Here is a 15,414-nt window from a genome sequence, read left to right as displayed (position 1 = left end):
TAAAAAAGAATATAATGTTTCATTTCAACTTCTGTTTTCTGTGATAATGATCACGTCAAACTCAGGTTTCTTTGGTTTGAATGAAATATTTCCCTCACCAAACTGACTTTTTGACTGAACGTAAAATTGTTGTAATGCGCAGATGCTTATGCACTGTTTATGCATACTTAATTTACCCGTTTAATTTACTCTGGTCTACAAAAATCTGTTCATTAATGCAATAAAACCCATATACAAGACACATTCTTTTAAAATAACAATAATAATAATAATAATAATTGTCGTTATTTTTAGTCGTTGAATGTGGGGGGGGGGGGGGGGGGGGGAGAAAAATAGCCTTGACCGAAAGAAACTGCCTACTTAATTGAAGCACACAATATTTACATGATACAATGTAAAAATATCATTGTACCTGTAATAATATTAGTCGGCGCTAGGACCCCACTGGAAACGTGCTCCATTCATTCCTGACTTGCAGCGCATTCTTTTAATCTTTTTTGACAACACCCGGCAGCAGCTCGTGGGTGGTGCCGAGGTGTGTGGAGACAGATTGAGGAGGAAATAAAAAACTTCCAGTGTCTGAACCAGGGCTCATTTGGAAGAGGGAAACCCGGAGTAGTAACGCCCCGTGCCTTGAGCACAGACAGAACAGCGGTGGGATGCTGGGGACCGTACATCAAGGACTAGTGGGATATTTTACATTCCTTATGAATTATCTCTAAGAATCCGGTGCACAGATACGCCCTGCCTATCTGACAGTAAATGTGCGTTAATTCGGTATTCTTCAAAAGTCTATGCCTGGATACGGACGGAGAAGCAACTGCAATTTTGACAATTTCGTTGACTATTTAAATGCACTTATACACGTACTTTTCATTAACAACAAACATATGTTAATGCGCTGCATGTAGATTTTATATGTAGGCTATGCAACATGCTGCAATTGCTCGAATATCGGTGTCCAAGTTGCCAAATCACTGACCGCCGCTGAAAGTTTCTGTGCATTTGGATATGGCCATGGAGACATTTATTTAATGTAGCTGCGTCTTAAAAAATAGACTACAGCATTAGAAAACAGAATTAGAGTACAGACTACATTAAAGGGGGGTTTTCTCTTCTTTCAGTGATGGATAGTTCTCGAATTTCCAAAACAAATGGACCTCAAACGTTAATTCGAGCGTCGCGCAAAAGTGAATGGCTCCGAAGTGCCTTAGCCCACTACTACAACCCGGACCCCGGCGTGGAGAACGAGATCGTGGTTCTCGCCACCGGGATTGACCAGTACCTGCAGGAGGTTTTCCATCATTTAGCATACTACAACGGCGACGATCTCGTTTCTGAGGAGGATTTCAGACTGCTGTGCTCCGTCCTGGGAATTTCCAGCCCCGGCGAGGGCGGACCAGGCAAGGCTGACGGAGAGGAGGCGCGGGACGTCTGCGCCGGGCTGCCCCGCGAGCTGCGTTTCAAGGAGTTTCACAGGCGCCTGTGTGGCTATTTCAGCGTCCGCGCGCCCCACCAAACTACAGTCGCGCGCCTCCCGGTCGCGGAGGAGACGGAGCACGTCGAGCGCGAGATCAGGCTGCGATGGCCGCGGGTGCGAAGGAGAAAGTGTGTCAGTTTCGACCTGTCCGGTGACATTTACTCGGGGAAGCGTCCAATGCGCAGAGCGGGGTCTTTGGTAAATGCCAAAAATCGCTTTGAAGAGAAGGATGATGAGACAGGTAGCCACCTGTGTTTGTTTGTGTGTATGAGAGAGAGAGAGAGAGAGAGAAAGAGAGAGGGCGTTGGCAACAGAGTTAAACATGCTTGCTGTCAAGGTCAACAAATGGGAGGGTACTGCCCTGTAACTGTTTTAGAGCCCTGGGGAAGGTTACATCTTTTCCCAAATTAGCATTCGATATATTCTTTGATTCTGTCCTAAATACATTCAGTCCAAGTGATTCAACTACATGAGCTTCATACTAGGACTGACATTGATAAAATGATTTTGGCAACAATATCCTGTTTTCTGTATTACCTGTTTCTTATATACTGTCTGTGGCTAATATAATCAGTTTCTATTTCATATTATTCACAAGATATCCTCTAACTGGCCCATGACAGGCTTCAGAACCTGAGATTTTTAGTTTTTGGCTGCATAAAGGGGTTTTGTTGACTAAAAAGGAACATGTTTAGTCATTTTATTTCAGCAAAGGGTTCATCATCCATTTATTTGCCTTTCATCACAAATGTCACAGTTGCTGACTCAGCATCTGTGTCTATATCCAAAATCCAGAGGAGTTGTTTTTGGGGTTGGGGTTGACAAGTTGCAGGTTTTATTTTACTAACATACATTTTATAACAATATTTTCAAATGTAAAAAAAAAAGAGTTATGACGATGTAGTGTAGTTACATCCTGTTAAAGCATGTTATGTTGTTGCTATTTTTGAACCCCTGAGTCTATTAAATTGTAGCAGATTAAAAGATATCTTACATTCTCCAGACTTATTTGAAAGCTTTTTTCAACATAAATGTTCATGCTCCTCACTGCAGTCATAATGTTTGCCTGTGTAGTTTTTAAAATTTACTTTTCATTTGCAATGGCAGACTCCAGTCCACAGGGGGCAGCGCTGCAGCAGCTGGAGACAGAGAACGCCAGCCTGCGAGAGCTGGTGGAGGACCTGCGCTCTGCCCTGCAGGGGAGCGATGCCCGCTGCCTGGTCCTGGAGGTGGCGCTGCGTCGCCAGAGTGGGGTGCCCACCAGGAGGTCTGCTGCGGAGAGGAGAGGGGAAGCCGGAGCAGCCCGTCCTCCCAAGGCAGAATGGGGCACGAGGGGGACCAGGGGCCTCCAACGGGAGCTGGAGATTATTCGCGCGTCCCGTGACGGCCAGCTGGAGGAGGCCATGAGGTTCAACCAGAGGCTGGAGGAAGAGCTTCGTGTGGCCTTTGAGGAAGGGCGCAGGCTCGAGGAGGCGGTGACCTGGCTGCAGAGGGAGAACGGGCAGATCAAGAGGAAGGCGGAGGAGGCGAGGACTGCCCTTGCCAGGGGGCTGGACCGGGTCAAAGAAATCCAGGGACTGGCCCACTTGGTCCCCACACTGCAGAACAGGGTCCAGGACCTGGAAACTGAGTTGCAGGGCCTCAGGTAGGCATCTAATATATTTTTCCATTAGCCACAGCTAATATGCTCAAGTTTCAGGTCAGCAGGTCAGATTTTGCCATCACAAGCCCCCTTTGCCATCAGCCCTGTGGGAACTCTGCACATACAGATATTGACCCAATTCAAAACTATGGCCTTGAAGAGGATCACGGTGTTCTCTACACTTGCCTCTGCAAGAGTGGTATCTGAGGCAAATTAGAGCAAGCTGAGCGTCATTTCTTAACCTTGCGGATGTGTGCTGCAGAGACACGGTCATGCCCGAAGGCGCTATCAGAGGAAAAGGTGGGGGGGGGGGGGTGCAAGGGGAGGCGGATCGTGGATGTGCATTTAGGAACATCTAATTATCAGCTGAAGGCCTGTTAGTACTGGATGAGTTTGCACTCTCCCAGGCTGAGTTCATTTCGCTGGTGTCAGTCCTTGGAGGCGCAGGGCCACCCGGTGAGCTCTGTGAGGCTGTCAGAGCAGGGACAGATCCAGGTCCTTCAATCCCAAGCCCACCGTCCAGGTCTGTCTGCCACATACAACTATGATATGAAACCTGAGGACTAACTATGGATAACTCTTCACAGAAAGAAGAGGATACAGAGTTATTCTCCGAAGTTAACCTCAGCTTCTGTTGATATATACTGGCAATAAAGCTACAGTTAGGTAAACTAGCAGGCAGCGGTGTAGCATATTGGTTAAGGAGCAGGACTCGTAACCACTGCTGTACCCTTGGCCAAGGTACTTAACCTACAATTGCCTCAGTAAATGTCCAGCTGTATAAATTGATAACATTGTACAAACCTGTAATTGATGTAAGTCGCTCTGGATAAGAGTGTCTGCTAAATGCCAATAATTTAATATAAAACTAGATACAATATGTGCATAAAACATTCCTCAGCTGCACTTTGACCAGGTTCTTAATGAACTGTTGACATGGATTATAAATACTCTCATAATGATGAAGAGTGTCAGAACATTGATAACTTAAAATGTATTTGATCTACATATTTGGCAGATTTGGATATATCCTTTGTGGTTTGAAGAGCCTTAGAAATTGCACTGTTGTTTGGAGGAAGTGAAAGAGGTGGCTATTTTTTGCCTCTTCAAATATGATAGTAAATAATATGGTGGACAGAAAGGGAGTCAGGAATGAATGAGTGTTTGAGTGTGAAAAACCCCCTCCTTTTGATAGCTCTTTATGCAGATATATATAAGGTTAGAGCACAGTTGTCATTGAAAATGTTGTCTGGCCTGGCACACAGCTGCTGATTGAGGCTTTGGGGAGGGGCACTCTATTATGTTTATAGTTATATATCTTAACTCTGTGTATGTGTGTTTTAGGGTAGGAAGATGGGGGAGTCTTGGGGGAGGGCGGGTGGGAGCGTGCAGTCACTGTTTGTCCTCAATTTCAATTTTTAATGATCCCATCGCTCCCCAAATGTCTGCTACCCCCCTTTCTTTGCCCTCTTTTTACATTTGAAAACTAATTCAGTCCCCAGGTGCAGGAGGGTGAATTATACTCGCAGTGAATGGGTGACAGAGACATTTTGAGCTGTTCAGGGATGGGGGAAGACGGCTTAGAGTTTCAGCTTTATTCAGATTCAGACACAATAGCTCAGACAGGAGCTCACACTGTGAGTTGATTTGTAACCGGCCATTTGCTAGGCCATAAAAAAAGGGAGCTTTACGTTTTGAAGAACCTAGAAAGGGACTGTTGGTAAAAAGATGGCTGTCCCACTCTGCCCACTGCTGTCTCATCGGCAGTGCCAACCCTTTTCGGCGTGATATCCGCAGAGCTGGCACCAACTGTACGCTGTAGCTGTGCTCCAGTGCGCTGAGATGACAGCGAGACAGGAATGTCTGGTAAACCTTGAGCCGCCGTCAAAGCAAATGGCATGTGCAGGCAGCGGAGATTTACAGCGGCGGATGCTTACGAGAGTGGCGGGGAACCTCGGAGCTCGATGCGAATCATTAGACACCGAGACGACAGCGTTCGTCCCGCTGAGGGAGAGACATGCCCGGACGCGCCCTTGGGGCGAGCCCGGGATGTGCGCTCGGCCAGCCTTCCGCGGGTGACAAATGGATCCCCGCCCAGGTCTGGCGCTGGAGGGCCCCAACGCACTGGAGTGAGCAGCCTTCATGGCCGCTGGGCTGATGAAAGGAAGGGGTCCTTGTCGGGGTCCTGGGATCCGTCGGTCTCTGCCCTTCCGGCGGTGCGGTTCCGGTTGTGCTTCCGCTCCGTAGGCCCAATTAACCAAGCTCAACCGCAGGAGGTGGATGTCTGGTAGGAGGGCACCTGTGCGTGACAAAGAAAAAACAGTCTCTCTGTCTCTGTTTCTCTCTCTCTCTCTCTCTCTCTCTCTCTCATCAGTGTTTTGCCTGGACTGCAGCTGGAAAGTGTGATAAACAGACTCCGCTGATAGTGATCTTGACAGTTAGCGTGGCTGCGTGCTTTTAGGTATCGATAGACAGCTTGCTTTAATGTGATTTTCAGTCCAACGAAGAACTTTCCTTTTTTCTCTCTGAAGGTTGCTTTCACAGATCTGGCTTGCATTTACCCTGAGAAACCTTGTTAACATCATAGGCAACCCATCTGATTTGATGGATTTTTTTTTTAGCTCGGTAGAGCCCTGTTAGTGGGTCCTGGTAGATCCATTTCTTTAACATGTACACAGAGTCGCTTAACTGTACAGAATAATGCTGATCGACTGATACCCAACAGCATGGCCCAGAAATTCCCTTTGACTGCTCCCGGAACAGTGGGTGCAGTGGCTGAGGCTCAGATGGACCTCACGTGGACCTTTTGTGAAGCTGTGCCAGCTCACTTCCTGCGGGCCTTCAGTTTGTTCGTATAGCATGACTTATACTTCCACCCCATGTAATTCATCCAAGGCTTCATTTGTTCCAGTATTAACATGACAGAAGCCCCGCTAGGAGCTAGAGCAAATATTAACACTTCAAAGAAATTTCCTCTATTTCCTTGATATGTATTTGTCAGCCATTATCCCAGATTATTTGTGCTGTCAAGCATGAAAGGACAGCATTTTGATCATCCGTGTTTCAAAGCGCTATCAAACAAAGCAGTGAGATAATCCAGCAGTGTTGTTTTTTCGTTGAGGAAGACAGAGCACTGTACGGGAGCTTTGTTTCAGTGACACATGCCATGCACTCGCCTTATCATTGCTCTTTTTTTCCTGTGTTCCCTGCAGGAACCAGCGCACCTGTAGAACTGAACAGGAAAACCAAGAGGTTCCCCCTGCCATGGCCTTTGAACCTCTTCTGAGACACCTCCCCACGGACGACGAGTCCTGCATCAGAGGAGGTGAGCCACACCCATCCAGTTAATCAATTGACAAATATGGCAGAAATGCGGCCTCTGATAGCTGTGTCAATATGTAGTTGACTGTGGTGTGTTTCTATTGCCCTGATTAGCTGGGGGTCGGAAATGAAGAACTCGGCAACAAAGGAGGGGATGACCCCTTGACCTTTTCCCTCTCTTTCTAACAGAAGAGGGCCTTCAGAGAGCGGTAGAGGGCCGAGCAGCATCGGACGAGGAAGAGGAGGAGCGAGGGGGGGAGGAAGTGCAGTGTTGTCTGCTGGAGCTGAAGAGGCTGATCAACAGGCTGCACAGCTGTTCTAAGGGGTATGTCCTACACTAACATGGGAGTATAAATATTTATCACATAATTTACACTCATTTTGAAAATATATTGTTATTTTAGCTGTGATCTTGTGATGTCCTTAAATGCAGCTGGTGTATGTTGTGGTGCATATTTTCCGAAATAGGTCTGTATTATTGACATACACATATACACACACAAACACAAGACGTCAAACTGATCTTGAACACACAAACTTGCACGCAGATGATTCAGTCAGGGAATTTTACGTATTTTGGTGTCTAGAAACTGAAAACAGAGAACTACGAAAATAACAAATGTTCACTCATGACATTTGGAAAATATTAATCTAGAAGACAGGGGAGAGACACACATACGCAGACACATACACACACGCACACATACACGCAAATGTATACACTCACGTGCTTTGACCCACATATGCAGGTGTACACAAACACAGTTGTTACCACACTCCAGTGTTATTAAGCAGCCCTGACCGCGTGGTTCCTTCCCTTATTCCCCAGCTGTCAGAGCACAGCTGCTCGTCATCTGCTCGCCCCACGGGCCTGTTGCTGTGAAAGCGTCCCCAGTGGCATCTCGGTGTCAGTGGAGACCAGGGGGCGGGGCCACAGGGGCTACGGCCACCTGGAGGAGAGTGGGCTGGAGAAGGTGAGATTCAGAGGTACTCGGAGAGAGCCGGTAAGAGATATTGCATGTAGGTAAACAACCAAGCAGGAAGCAGCTTTGAACAGGTCTCACTAGGGTTGTATATTGTAGTTAAGAATTACTTATGACTAAATATGATTGAATATAACTGATCAGAATCATTTACACTGAAGGCTATCCCTGGTGTGAGATTTGAAGTTATTGTCAGGCTGTGTAAATCTGAATGTGTGGAAGTTCTTCTCGTAGACCCTCAATCACTCATACTCACACACGCACTCTTTCTCTCTCCTTCCCTCTCTCTCTCTGCCTCTCCTGCTAACTCTCAAGAGTATGACCAGTGTCATGTTTTCAAAGCTCTTTGACTAAATTAATGTTTTTTTTTGCATTCTCTCTCTGCTTTCTTTGTTTCTCTGTGTCCTGTCTCTCTCCCTCATCTCTCTATTCCTCTGCCTCTCTGCCTCTAAGATGGTGTGCTCACTAGAGAAAGATCTCCAGCTGAAGCAGGAAGAGGTGGAGATGCTAAGGTTGGAGATTCAGATGGTGGAGACAGAGAGAGTCCGTCTGTCTCTCCTGGAGGAGAAACTGACAGATGCACTGACATTGCTACTGCAACTGCGCACCAAGGTAACCAACACTGAAGAGTCCCGACTGCCTACAGAAATAATTCCATAAAATTACACCCAAGGAGTCCTGACTACCTTCAGAAATAATTTCATAAAACTACACTGAAGAGCCACGACTGCCTGCAGAAATAATTTAATAAAGCTACACCAAAGAATTCTCCACCACCTTCCTATGGATCTGCCTCAATTAAACTAAACTAAAGCGTTCCTGACTGCCTACTAATGCCGAGTCATTTCAGTGCACTGGAGTTCTGTTTTTTCAGAAGAGGACATTAACAGAGCTGACCGGATTTGCTATAATTCACTTGAAAAACATTTGAATATTATGAACATTCAAAAGATGAGTGTATAGTATATGATTTTGAGAAGACGTCTCAAAAATACAAAAATAATTTGGATGGGTGAAGTCATGTGAGAGCCACACTGTAGTTGGTTCACTGGCTTATGCTACCCTCTAGTGGTAGATACTGTAAACCGCACTTTTGTGGAATTTACCAGAACCGTGCATGTTGAGTTGTCATTACTCCATCTGCCTTTCTTCCTGGTAGAACATTTCCCGCAGAGCTCTGGGGAAGATTCTGATGGACATGCTAGATGTCTGCTGCAAAAATGGGCATGGTAAGTGAAGCCTTTTTCTCTCTCTAAGTCTTTCAGGAGCAGTTACCTTCATAACAGCATAAAACTTTAACTTAAATAACTGCTATCAGATATCTGAAAGGAGACAATAATCTGAATTTTAAACGCAAAAATCTAATGAGAGTCTAATGAGAGTGAATTTAAAGATGAGACATTGGATAAATCATAATGACACATCTGCATAATATGCTGGCTAAACAGTAGTGTGCAATGGTTTATCATCAGGCGTGCAAAGACACTTGGGGATTAATAAATGGCATCTGGGGCATCATAACATTCAGAAAAACAAATCATTTAGTGTAAAAAACAGTCATTGCAATGTGACATCTTTTGAAATTATGGTGATGATGATGATGATGCTGCTGTGAGTATAGCCAGCAATGATACCACACTACAGCATTCTCCTGTCAAATGGTTAAACTAAGTGGGTGTGGACCTGGTTAGTGCTTGGATGGTAGACCTGCTTGAAAAACCAAGTTGCTGTTGCAGATGGTGTGTGTAGGTCTGTATGGGGAAAATCTTCTCTCTGCACCGATCAGAACCAATAATGATCCATTGTAGGAGACTTTAGGATGAGACTTTAAAACCAGGTTCTGACTCACCTTGGCTGTTAAAGATCCCATGGCATTCATGCCAAAGGAAATGGGGTTTCCTAGTGTGCTTCCTGGCCATATTCCCAGCCTGGCTTTCAGTCCGGCCTTCTAACTTTAATCCTCCCCCAGTCGTAGTTTAATCGGCTGAATAAATCCCTCCCTTTCCACATCAGCAAAGCGTTCTGGCTCAAAATGGCTGGCCTGCATCACCCAGGTGGGTGCTACACATGCTTCTACACATGGTGGTTGAGTCACCTACCAAATATCCTCTTCTTAGCTATAATACACTTCAAGATCCTTGAATGGGGTAGATGGCGCTATATTATTGCAATTCATTTGACTTGCAAAGGTTTCAAAAATATTGAAAATTTTTTAGTTTGTATGTCAATACAAGGTTCATATAAGTATGTGAACAATAGCCACTTTTGTGTCGCAGACTGTAAGTGTGCTTTTGACGGGGTTTTTGGAATAGGTGATTGGATAAATCACTCCGCCTCTCTCTCTTTCCCCTCTACCAGGCCCCTCCCACGGCCTGCAGGTGTTGGACACTCTGTGTTCGCAACTCCTCTCCTGTGAGCTGCTGGGAGAGGAGGGGGGGTCTCGGACCAGCGCGGGCCCTCACCGAAACTCCGCCAACCCCCTGCTTATTTCCTGCTGAGAGCAACCTTCGCTGGCCCCTGTCTTGGGGTCAGACAGCCCAAATCACACCAGATCTACTAATGGAGCTGCTCGTTCAGCTGCTGGGTGTGATGGTGCAGCCAGGGGGGACAAAGCGCCGGTTGTAGACGCAGGCCTTGGGGACAAGCAAAGGACATGAACGATACCATGCCTTCAAGCCTTGAGTAATTACCTCTCTGTCCCACTGTTGAAGCATACCAGATTGGCTGGGACTCATGTCTTACGAAGGAAATAAGGGAAAAAGTGGTCTGATGGAGTCACTCGGCAGCCAGATGTTGTTACCAGTTATCTGCCCAGTCAGAGTGACCACAGTAACTTTCCTCATTGCCCATAGTATATGCTATCAATGCTGTCAATGCACTTATAAATCAAATATCCCCTTTTGGGATCCATCTGTAATGCTATAGAAATTATTATTACTATGACTATTATTATTGGATGTACATGCAATATATTATATTCTTGAGATTTATTTAGACCCTTTAATATACACAATGTACAGCAAATTTATTATCAGCTGGGGGCTACACTGCCCTCTGCTGGTTTACTTTGTAATTGTTAACAAAAGAGAATGCTTGGGAGTTAATCTGAGTGAATGTCACTGGGGATAATCTTCCTGAAGGGCAAGTCCTACTTCCGTATGTATATGAAGCACCTTTAATGCTAAGGTTTGCTGTCCTTCACGTATAGACCTTCTGTACGAGTATGGGACCAAATCATAAAGAAAGATTTTTCATTACCGGTTTTTGACTGTTCATTCATAGCTCATTGAACAGTATGTTGTATCATTGCCAGGTTACAATTCGCACAATGGCTGGATGACAAAATCCACTTCTTGGCACCATCATTGCGGGTTAGACCTTCATAAGTCTTTTTTTTGCCTTTTAATGCCTATAAAAATGGGATTGTCACAGAGATCTTAAACATGCTTAGGGGATGACATCACTGCAAATATTTTCACCCTCTAAGCTGCCGCACCTTTGTCTGTAAAGCCAATGAGCAAACTCATACAGTTACATTAAGTTGTGAGCATGTATGGGGAAGGAAACAATGTTCTTGCTTGCAGTTACAGTGGGAGTCACAGGGAGTTCTTTGTCCTTCGGGGGTAAGAGACACTAAATGCACATCTGGCCATGGACAATAATGGGTTTTGTCACAGGAATGGGGGTGTCTCCTGCCTCTCGCGCTGATAAAGCACACTCTGTTTGGGCCCCAGGCGCTGCTCGGCCAAGACGTGACACTCTCTCCTCGCCCTTGGCCCACGTAAGGCTGCACTATGAGCCCCCGGTGAGGTCATTAGCACCGCGGGGGGAGATCCCCCTCACCCCCCCACACACACTGGCCCCTGACACACATCCTCCTCCTTCCCACAAAGCTGTTCATTGTCTCCCCTTAAAGGGGGAGTGGGCCCTGTAAATATACCGGACACACTTTATGCTATTTGTTTCAATCATTATCGCCCCGGTGACTCTCAGGATTGTGACGGCATGGCTGTTGATTGAGAGTTGAGCCCTGGGTGTGGAATGACATGAATAGTCTGGAGTTGCTAGGACAGGAGAGAAGGAGGGCGTTTTAGTCTCTGAGTAACTATGTCACTTGCACTATCATGCCATTCTGGTATCTTCCTGCCCAGTCATGGCAATCAGGATGTTATTTGTATGATCTATGCACTGGCCCTTACGTAACTGTGCAGTTGTGATATCTACCTAGCAGGTGGGCTACACTAATGAATTGAAGGAGAGACTGAGAGAAGATAATGTGTTGCAGGATCTGTTCACACCAACATTTAAGCAACTGACATGGACAGAATACCCATGAGGCAAATGCAGTGGATAGTACTATGCAGCTCAAGGTATTCCACAGTGTAAACGGGTTTATTGAAACATCAATATGGCCACGGGTTGCCCGAGACTGATTTGAGTGATTTCCATCTTTTTAGCACAGAAGACTCAGACTTTCAAGGTCTGGTACGAAATAATATATTCCTTTATTCCAGCAATATACACATACATCGGTTTATGGGAGTCCAGAAACAGAAGTTAGGTGGAAGAGTGTGATGACGCGGAGGAATGTGGGGGGTGGGGGTGGGGGGGGGGGGGGGCGGTTGTGTCAGAGGGCAAGGTGGGGAGAGGTGTGCAAACCATGCTGACTGCAAGGGGGATGGGAGCACACAAAATTAAACAGAGACAACAGACAAGTGGTGAGGGGCCCATCTGTGTCCAAACTTACTCCGATGTACAATAAATCATCACACACTCAGAAGCCACTGTATGATGTTTCTGGTGACACATGCATCACTCTTAATTGCCAAAAAACCCACATTGTCCTTAACCCACACATTTTCAGGTAGGCACTGTCCATGTTCGGCCCCAGGCCCCAGGGGATAAAAGTAATCCTGGTGGGACAGATGTTCAGTCTGGGGTTTCAAAGTCCTCATTGAACACCTACAGGTTTTCAAGTGATACTAGGAGTTGTAGTCCCCTGTCGGCTCCATTTCCAGTTTAAAAATCCTGTCTGTACACTGAGATATAAAGGACTAGAAGTGTTTCACAGCCTTCACCTGCTGATAACAACACAGCACATTTTGTACATTTGGCTCTCAACAGCTCCTTCACATGTCATCACCTTCATTAAATCATCTCATTTCATTAAAAAGTACACATAAGAAATGTTACTCCTTGATGACACTTTACTTCTGATTTGTTAAGGTTCAGTATACGGTTCCAGCTCGGACACGAGGTTTGTCAGATATTAGGCACCAATCTGATATGTTAGATTTGCCACAAGCTTAAGGCAGCAAGCGTGGTTACTCTACTGGCCTGACGCATGCACAAATGAACAAAGAACTGAGACACAAAATAAAATTAAAAATAAACACCTTATTTGTAGAATAAATATATGTATGTACAATTTGTTTCATATGCTTCTAGACAATAAATAAACATCCCTCCCCCTGAAAAAGTATTGACAACCAAAGAGACGTAGTGTGATACAATCTTGGCACCAGGTTTGTTAAACAGAAAAACAGAGGAAGTACAGATTCTTAATGTTTTAATGCCATCTTTGAAAACCAGTTATCGTCTCAAAACAGCTGTGCCATTTCCCGTCCCAAGAGTGCCTTCATGTGGCCGTTTGCAAATATTACAGTATTTCTGCACAAAGTGATGCGTTCGATCATTTCATTCAGGCGTGGTCACCACATGACAGATTTGTATCATCCACTACCCAAAACACAAAATAAAAAATTAAACATAGAATAAAACAGATAAAAAATCCTTCACAATTAAAAAAATCAGCTCTGTTTCAAATGAACATATTTTACAGTCTCCATACTGTATGTATAGGGAACATTGGGAAAAAACTTGTCTCTAAGAGAAGAAAATCGCATGCCTTTCATAAGCATTGAATATCAAATGTAATATGCCCTGCATAATTCAATTTGGTGGCCCCATACACAATATAGAATATTATGGCAAGCAGTCCTCTGAAAAAGAAAAAAATATGCATTCAAGTTAACTACAATTACCTGATATTTTCAGATCTAGATACTGTGCCATCTGTGAGTTTTATGTAATGGAGGCAATAGACATTATTTAGCTTTTATGCTAATGTTTTTTAATAGTCATAAAGCACAGTAAAGCACTTCAGCTATCTATTCATTTTGTTTAATAGGAAGTTACAGTAATCGCACTGACGTACATTTACAAAAGCTTAAGCAAAGTCATGTTAATGAGGATTTTCATTAAGGCTCTTGTTTCACAGTCACCAATGAACGCGTTTTGTTTTCCCGTGGCCTATGCTGAGGTATGGACATACGCAATTTAGGTCAAGCGTGTCATGTTTAAAAGGTCTAAGTCTTCTTATGCAGAACTAAAACCCTGTACATTCCAAGTCTCATGTGACATGCTCAGGAGGCTCTTGCGAGTGTTACTTGCATGCCATTTGGACTACTGGTAGCCCCATCGCCTTCAGGGATCCTAAATTAGTTAGGAGTCAATGGTGAAAAGTAGTGGTAAATAGCCCTTTGATAACCACTGTGTAAAACTATTTAAGAATTTTTTTATACACGGTTTAGTGTTTTTTTTTTTTTTTTGAAATATTCCCATTTTCCTCCCAGTCTCTCCATAATAAAAGCCATTTTTATTCAAAGGAATATTTCAAATTTGCTGTACATATATGTTATGTATATATAACAAAATAATATTGACTGTCCTACTTTTGTCATATTTCATGAATAACAATGAGCAGATGTATTAGAAGGACATGTTATCAGCTTGTTGAAAAGGATCAACGGCTTCATTATTCACTTATTGTTACCTTCAGCAATAAATCAACATTTTTTAAAATCAAAATCCCCTCACACTAAGAGCACACCCCCTTTCAGGGAAAAAAATCTTCTTGCCAGATCCTATACAGGCTACTAACTATCAAACCATGTTGCTGTAAGCGTAATTTCTGAAGCCTTTCCCAGCAGTTTACAGTAGTTGGCCGCTTCCTAGTCCGACTTCCATTAGATGACATTACACACCACTACAAGGAACATATGATGGTGCTTTCCTGGTTGAAAGTGGCTGTTACAATAATGGCTACATACCACCATTTAATCATTCCATCTATGCTGAAGCAATAAAGAGTGGCCTCTTATTGAATTAAACTGTATGCCAATAAGAGCCGATGTTCAATGAGGATTGTGCAGTTTTTTCCCCGGTTATTTTTGTGCTGGCAAAGTAAACAGAAATACCAGTTAAGCACTTAGCATTTTCTTATTCAGGGCTTAAGGAAAAACAACAAGGTACTTTAAGACGTTGTTCTTGGCCCCCATAGCGCGTAAAAAATAAAACATTGCAGGAAATTACAGCAATGGTAAAATAAAAATAATTTAAGAAGGGCCAAAGCTAAATTTAAAGGAAAATCTCTATCTGCTTTAAATCTCAGTTTTAAAGGTCCCCATCACCTGATCCAGCATCACACTAGACCTCGCTGACATTAGCTCTCACTGACCTCAGCTGAACCTCTCCACCACTGTAGCACCGCACCAGGCACGGTGCAAGATGGTCAGCGATTTTTAAACATAGGGTTCTGGCTTCCAAGAGTTGAATAAAACAACTCCTTTCCAACACAAGGAGGTTATTTAGGCATATTCAGGTCATTACATTCTGGTCCAGAACTCCCATTGGCTTGTATTGGTCATGCAAGGCAGGAAGGGGAGTGGAGGACACCAAAAGACAGTATCTCCTCTTCAAAATAATACATTGTATTCGTATATATATATTTAACATTCATTTTAATTTCTATCAATATAGCACTTGGTGATTGAGCATTCTATGTTTTTTGTTTTTATTTTTTGCTGTTTTTCATCATTTCAAGTGTAAGTCGATCTCAGCTTTCGCAAATGTGGCCAACATGACTGGCCAAGGGAGAACACCCCCATTGAAAAATAATGAGGATTCCCACCAAAAATAAAAAAATT

General features: G+C 44.2%; 1 protein-coding gene across 1 annotated transcript; it reads left to right on the top strand.

Annotated features, from left to right (window-relative positions):
* Positions 1-1,088: 1,088 nt before the first annotated feature.
* Positions 1,089-10,121, top strand: si:ch211-112f3.4 (EF-hand and coiled-coil domain-containing protein 1). Its single transcript, XM_036530762.1, has 8 exons — positions 1,089-1,721; positions 2,588-3,125; positions 6,335-6,447; positions 6,633-6,768; positions 7,273-7,417; positions 7,880-8,038; positions 8,586-8,655; positions 9,785-10,121. The coding sequence occupies exons 1-8, from the start codon at positions 1,127-1,129 to the stop codon at positions 9,922-9,924; spliced, it is 1,896 nt and encodes a 631-aa protein (XP_036386655.1). The 5' UTR covers positions 1,089-1,126; the 3' UTR covers positions 9,925-10,121.
* The last annotated feature ends 5,293 nt before the right edge of the window (positions 10,122-15,414 follow it).

Source organism: Megalops cyprinoides, chromosome 6, assembly GCF_013368585.1.
Source record: "Megalops cyprinoides isolate fMegCyp1 chromosome 6, fMegCyp1.pri, whole genome shotgun sequence".
Lineage (NCBI taxonomy): Eukaryota > Metazoa > Chordata > Actinopteri > Elopiformes > Megalopidae > Megalops > Megalops cyprinoides.
Note: the sequence above shows the minus strand (reverse complement) of the source record. Positions and strands in the feature narration are given on the sequence as shown.